At 27.9% G+C, this 7,795-nt stretch overlaps 2 protein-coding genes across 2 annotated transcripts in view; both read right to left on the bottom strand.

Moving 5' to 3' along the window:
* Positions 1–215: 215 nt before the first annotated feature.
* LOC122257247 (uncharacterized) lies at positions 216–6,850 on the bottom strand. Its single transcript, XM_043022425.2, has 4 exons — positions 6,614–6,850; positions 1,974–2,099; positions 1,198–1,381; positions 216–318 (listed from the first exon to the last, which is right to left on the bottom strand). Exons 2-4 carry the CDS (start codon positions 2,089–2,091, stop codon positions 216–218), a joined length of 405 nt encoding a protein of 134 aa, XP_042878359.2. The 5' UTR covers positions 2,092–2,099; positions 6,614–6,850.
* An 886-nt stretch (positions 6,851–7,736) lies between these two features.
* Positions 7,737–7,795, bottom strand: part of LOC122257244 (uncharacterized) — a 3,293-nt gene continuing 3,234 nt past the window's right edge. Inside the window, exon 4 of the mRNA XM_043022422.2 lies at positions 7,737–7,795. This exon is cut by the window's right edge and continues 220 nt beyond it. The gene's annotated coding sequence lies outside the window, so the exon portion shown is untranslated.

Here is a 7,795-nt window from a genome sequence, read left to right as displayed (position 1 = left end):
ACAGTCCGGCTACCACGTGACATATTTCGAATTCAAGAACAGACTAACAAGCAGCGCCTCAAGTTGCCATTAATGCAGAACAAAATACAAAAGCGTGCGGCAAAAAGAAACCTGCAAAGACTACGTCCTAATAACAAATATCAAAAGAAAAACCAACATAATCTTTACCTATGAAGACGCTTCTTACCAAGAGTTCTCCTTAAAATAGGACATCACTAAGGAACAGGCCAGCCCCTCTGGAGCTCACATACGACACGTTTCCTGCACTCAACATCATCCACGTCCATAACGTTAAAGGTGACATCGACCAAGTCAATACTGAAAGGAAACGACTCGTGTTATTTGCACTAGCCTATTCGGTAGTAGTCTGGATGCTGTGATACTGAAAATATCATGGAACAGCCACAAGAAGGCAGGAACAGTAAATAGTTGATTGCTGTGTTTGAGATAATAGTTTATTGATGTGTTTGTAATAATAGATATTGCTGTGTTTGAGATAATAGTTTATTGATGTGTTTGTAATAATAGATATTGCTGTGTTTGAGATAATAGTTTATTGATGTGTTTGTAATAATAGATATTGCTGTGTTTGAGATAATAGTTTATTGATGTGTTTGTAATAATAGATATTGCTGTGTTTGATATTGCTACATTTGTAATAATAGCCTAGTACTGTGCTTTTTTATCATTCACAGTGAAATTATGTTTCCAGATTACCCATTTCATGGGGAAAAAATAGGGATTTGTTCATACTCTCTGGGAACTCATTAAAGTATATAAACTATACGAGTTTTTATGCTCTGATTTATAACATCCCTTTGAAGTGAATTATCTAATCAGCTTTTATTCAGACCAGAAGATGAAACTATAAATCTTTTATTTAATCATTTTTGCTTTAGAAAAGAATGCTATTTTCCATTAGTTATTATTCAATGGAGATCCAGAATTTCATTCATTGATTTTGATTGTAGTTTTTAAATATAAAACTCGCTTGCTCTTCATCGAATGAAATTTGTCAGAATAACTCCATTGTTTCGTGAAAAAAATAACGATTCTTAAGACATTTAGTGACAGATTTATGCAGATAAAGCTTTTCGACTTCGAAGAGTAAAGGGACCGAATGGGCACTAACATATGCCTCCCTGACCACAAAGAGGAATCCCTATCACGGGGAATTTTCTTACGTTTAAGACTCACCTGTTCAATAAGCTCCTATGACCACCTCCGTGACTATCTCCATGGCCCCCAGCAGCATCGCCTTCTTCAGGAGGCTTGGTGAAGAGCGTGTAGATGGGCTTAAACAGGTGCAGAAGGACGTAGAAGCAAGCCGCCAGTAAACCTCCTCCACTGAAGAACTGTGACACAACCACGTGCATGCCAGCTGGAGAGAGCGATGTATGTTAGTATGTGCTCGTATGTTTCTGGCCATCTGTGAAGCTGTTTATGTGTGTGTGTGTGTGTGTAAGAGTATATATGAGTGTATCGGTATTATCTGTCAGTGTTCTGGATATGACTAGGGTAACGACAAGTGGATGAGATGTTATATATATGGTTTTCGCTTTATTGAAATCTGTGCGGAGAGGTTGAGATGTATCACAAGGAGTATATCCATTATATGTGTCGAGCATCTCAAACTTTATTTGTATATCAACATATCTATTACACACACACACACACACACACACACACACACACACACAACCAACATATATATATATTATATATATATATATATATATTTATATTTATATATATATATATATATTTATATGTATGTCTGTATGTATGTATGTGTGTATATATTATATATATATATAGTATTATATATATATTATATATATATATGTATTAAATATATATAAAGATAGATTTATAATATATATTTATAATATATTTATATATATATATATATATAATTATACACACACATATACATATACACATATAAAGAGAGAGAGAGAGAGAGATATTACCTGCTTCATCCGGCGACAGAATTGTTCTTCCTGTTTCTTGTAGCCCATTTTGCTCGCCTCTGACGCCCATCACACTCAGAAGCGCAAAGGCCAGAAGGCACATGAAGGGGCTCGTCATCCTTGCAGCTGAGAGAGAGGTCAAAGTTCAAACGGAAGATACTCGGGGAGATCCACTGGGCTGCAGGGAAAAAGGATTTAAAAGATGGGAATGGCGTGTTCTCTTGACTTACGATTGGGTGAATATAAGCGCTCATTTCAGAACACACACACGCACACACACATGCACACACACACACTCCAACACAACACAACACAATCACATTGATATATTTATTATATATATATATATATATATTTTATTATTGATATTTATTTATATATATATAAATATTTTATTAGATGTTTTTTTTATATGTATGTTTATATATATATTTTTTATATATATATTTATATATATATATTTATTGTATTTTTTTAATTTTGATGATTTATATATGTATTATTGATATAGATTTATATATATTATATTTATATTGTTATTTTTATATATGTGTGTGTGTGTGTCGTGGGTTGTGTGTGTGTGTGTGTATTATTGTATATTTCATTTGTATATTATGTTTATATTATTTATATATTATATTATATATATATATTTATACATTTATATATGATATATATATTCATTTTTATATATATATATTTATATTAGATATTATATTTATATATATATGTTAATATACTGTATATATATATATATACATATATATATATAAATTTTTATAAATATATTTTTATATATTTATAATTATATATATATATTATATATATATACATGCTGTATTGTATATTACATATATATACATATATGTTTATATAGATGTATTTATATACATATATATACTTATATTTTATATATATCCATATATTATATATATTTATATAAACTCTTATATTTGTATGGTATACACACAACAACACACAAAACAACACCACTATATATAATATATATATTTATAATATATTTATTTATATAAATATATATATTTATTTGTGTGTGTGTGTGTATTATTCATATAAAATATAATTATATATATTGATATTATATATATATATATATATATTATATATTTATATTGATATTGATATATTTCTCATATATTTTATAAATATACTAATGTATTTATATATATTATATATTATATATATGTTTATTATACATTTACTACATTATACATACATACACATATATATATGATTATATATAGATTAATTAATATTTATATATATTTATATATTATATATATATATATATATGTAGATAGATATATAGACTGATTGATTGATAGATAGATATATATGTATGTATATGAATATACATACATATACATGAACATAGATATAGATATGTATGTACGTACATGTATATATATATATATATATATATATATATATATATATATATATATATATATATATATATATATAAATTATAATATATATATATATAAACAATATATATATATATATTATAACTTATATATATATATATATATATATATATATATATATATATATATATATATATATATATATATATGTTTTGTATAAATATTATATATATATATATATATGTATATATATATATATATATATATATATTATATATATATATATATATATTTACATACATATATATATAAATATACATATTATATATAATATATATATATATATATATATAATATATATATATATACATAATACATACATACATGATTGATATGAATAGATAGATATGTATGTATATGATATAATTAATATAATGATATAGATATAGATATATATGTACGTAGATATATAATATATGATTATAGATATATATATTATTATATATTATATATACATATATATAATATATATAATATTATGTATATATTATATATATATATATATATATATATATATATATATATATATATATATATATACTATATAAAGTGTTTATAGGTATGCGTGCTTAAAAGTATTGCTGGCAAGAGGTATATAAGACGCAAAACTTGTGTCACAGAATCTAGTCGCTTGACCCGCCAGGCTATTCCAGAGAGCGACACACCTCCCCATGAGCCATCACCCACCGCCTGTGATGCACATATTAGGAAGCTGTCTTCTTACTTTGCTTAAGTACGTGTTATTTTTATTATTAATCGACTTCGTTACTAGCTTGATAATTATTATTGTGTTATTATGCTCATTGTAATTGTTTTTTATCATTACTATTATGACTATTATTATTATCATTATCATTATTATCATCATTATCATTATCATCATAGTTATCATCATTACCAGTCTCATTGTTATTGTTGCTGCTATTGTTATCATATTTATTATTATTATTATTACTATTGCTATCACTGTCATTTTTAAAATCATGATTACGTTATAATCATCATTATCAATACTACTACTTCTATTACTATCATTATTATTATTGTTATCATCGTAATGACCATTATCACTATCATTATTATCATGGTCATAATTTTTATTAATACTATCATTGATATTAATATCATTGTTATCATTACTATGTAATCAACATTATTATCATTGATATTATAATTAATAATGTTGTTATTATCCTTATGCTTTTCATAATTATCACTATCATTATGATTATCGTCATTATCAACATAAGCATAATTATCCCTTAATTATCATCATTATCCTTATTATTACTATCAATTTCATCATTATCACCATCATCATTAATCATTATAATAATTGTTATTATTGTTATCATTGTTATCAATATTTGCAATATCATCATTATCATTACTATCATTATTATCAGTATCATTATTATCATTATTGTTTTCATCATAACCTTTATCCTTATCCTTATTCTTATTGTCACTATTATCCTCAATGTTCTTGTTAACTTTATCATTGTTATCAGTATCATTATCATTACTGTTATTATCATTATCATTATTGTCATCATCATTATTATTATTATCATTGTTATTATCATTACAATTGCAATCATTATCATCACTATTACTATTACGATGATTATCAGTATTATCATTATTATTATCATTATTATCATTATTACCATCATTATTATTATTAATATCGTTATCACTATAATTACTTGATTATTATTACCATTATCATTATCAAGAATATAATAAATTATCATTACCATTATCATAATTTTTTCTAATGTTGATTTTTATGATATCTAGGATCATTATCATCTTTATTATTACTGCAATCATCATTGCTATCATTATTATTAGTATGATAACAATTTCTATTATTATTACTTTTGTCGTTTCTATTATCATTACTATTTTCACCACTATCATTATCACTATCATCATTAACATTATTAGTATTATATTCGGCATTATTGCCATTAGTATCATTATCATCACTATAATTTTTCTTTCTTTTTTTCTCATTATCATCATTATCATAACTATTATCTTTATCATCACATAGATTATTATGGTAAACATCCTTATTCGTATAATACTTTCTTCAATCAATTTTATATTATAATCTATAAGTTATGGGCATATGTGCTATAAAATGGGTTATCAGTTGGCATGTATGTTGTTAAAACAAATTCCTATTTTTTTAATCGATATTATGGATAAGCAGAAGAAAAGATATGTCTATTATCTTTTTTTCAGATTCGTAGAAGAAATTTCCCTTGACTTAATGTTTAGTGTTGGTTCTATTATATTACTAACGAAAAAGGAAAACAAAAAATATTGAAATTCAGTCACAGTGATCATCAGGCAATTTAAGATCATGAAGAAATTTTACTTAAAATCGTATTGTTTTGTGAAAAGTGAACGATATTTTTTAAGGTATTATAGTCTGCTTACTGATGTCTTGATTCACGCCGCGACGCGCAAACCCAAAAAGGAAATCAGAAGTCCTTTAATTCTAACGTCAATGAATATGTTATTCACATCTTCCACCACTGAGTTATTGCTTCCAGCGTTTTAAAAGAAGCATCGATAAAGTGTTCGTATAATATCTTTATATATGTTCATAATCATTTGCTTATTCATCTATTAAATTCCATCTACGTGTCTTTCAACGCAACGCAGGTATCCATACGATTGAAAGTATGAAAAAGAAGAAAAAAATGTTTAATCGGTTACTGCTAATTTTCTTCAATCTGATCTCAAGATCTTTTTTAACGACGCATGCCCTAAACCTTAGTTTCTTATCAGAAAATGGCCACTTGACCCACAACCTTTTTTTATAATGCTACCTATTGTCCTGAAACCGCCATGTTTCTCTTGGACGGTTGTGTATCTACATACTGTTGACTAAGTATAATTATCCTTAATACATTAGAAAATCTTTTGGCTTTGCATTGAAAAAGATATTAACACCTCCACCATGACACTGGAAAAAAACGATATAGATTTCAGCACAAATTACAAACCACTGATAAACCAACATAAGTAATACACCATCTACTAACCTCAGCTGATAATTTGCATACCACAGATAAACAGGTCAAAACAACCTCAACAACAACAACAAACAAACAAAAAAAAAAAAGAAAAACACGCAGTATCCGCTCTCCTCGAGCACCAGTATATCCGCACCTTCAGATGTTGTCCCCGAAGGAGCCGCGAGGTGAGTGCGGGGACCGTGATCCTGGAGGTACCTGGCAGTCCGAAGAGAATGTGGCGTATCTCGACCTAGTCAACCCGCTTCATACGACGCCCTCCTTCGTAACAATTCTCTTCTCTTGCCCGTAATTCAATGATTCCTCGTTTGGTTATGTCCTTATCGCAAGGGTATTGAGCTAGAGGGTTTCTAAGCATAGAACTTAGATAAAAGAGTGATAGATGCGTTGATAAACTCGGATGTATTTCGATGTCCAGCAACGTCTGGGTCGGTCGGCGTGTGAGGTGAGCGTCATGTGACCGTAAGAGTCCCGGATGGAGAGGATGTACCATTTCCATGAGCATATGCACGTGAATACAAGCTTACAAGTAGATGATTGATATGATCCGATTCTCATTTCAATCATTAGATATCTTTATATACAAACAGTGTGTGTCATGTAACGCTAACGGAAGTAGCTGTTATGTGAGCTGTAATATTATTGTAATGTAACTAGGTCAGATAGTCATCTGTCGTAGTGGTAGGAATGTTGCTGACGCTGATAGCCTTTATGTAGTATTTGCAGAACTTTTGATGTAATATCGGTTCAGTTCCCCAGTTGATAATACTATTAATATGGTCATGTGCGTATCTCTGATGTATGCATAACAGAACCTTTTTTATTCAGGTGATTGGTTATTGCACATCTTGCCTAACGACTATTACTATTATTATTATTGCACACACACATACACATATCCATATATACACATACACATGAGTGTGTGTGTGTGGATGCATGTGTATGTATGTATATTTACCTTTATCAGTCTATTTGTCTATCTTTATATGTTTTGTATACACACAGAGATGTGTATGTATATATATATATATATATATATATATATGTGTGTGTGTGTGTGTGTGTGTGTGTGTGTGTGTGCTGCATTGCTCCCCTTCTTCACTGATAATTCAGCTATATCTGCAATATACTTGTTCGAAAGCTTAACATTGACGGTTCTTATCTTATTAGACTTAAACAACCTTTCCTTTATTCGTCATTGGGGTAGACATCCATATCATTCACTCCCAGAAAATAAGGCTAAATGAAGATGACAGTTGTGTCCTACAAATCTATTTAAATCTATTTGCAATGAAAAGGAAAACGTAACAAAAAG

This window comes from Penaeus japonicus, unplaced genomic scaffold (assembly GCF_977035675.1).
Source record: "Penaeus japonicus unplaced genomic scaffold, GWHDUDI00000001_assembly GWHDUDI00000030, whole genome shotgun sequence".
Taxonomy (NCBI): Eukaryota; Metazoa; Arthropoda; class Malacostraca; order Decapoda; family Penaeidae; genus Penaeus; species Penaeus japonicus.
This window is presented reverse-complemented; position numbering and strand designations above follow the sequence as displayed.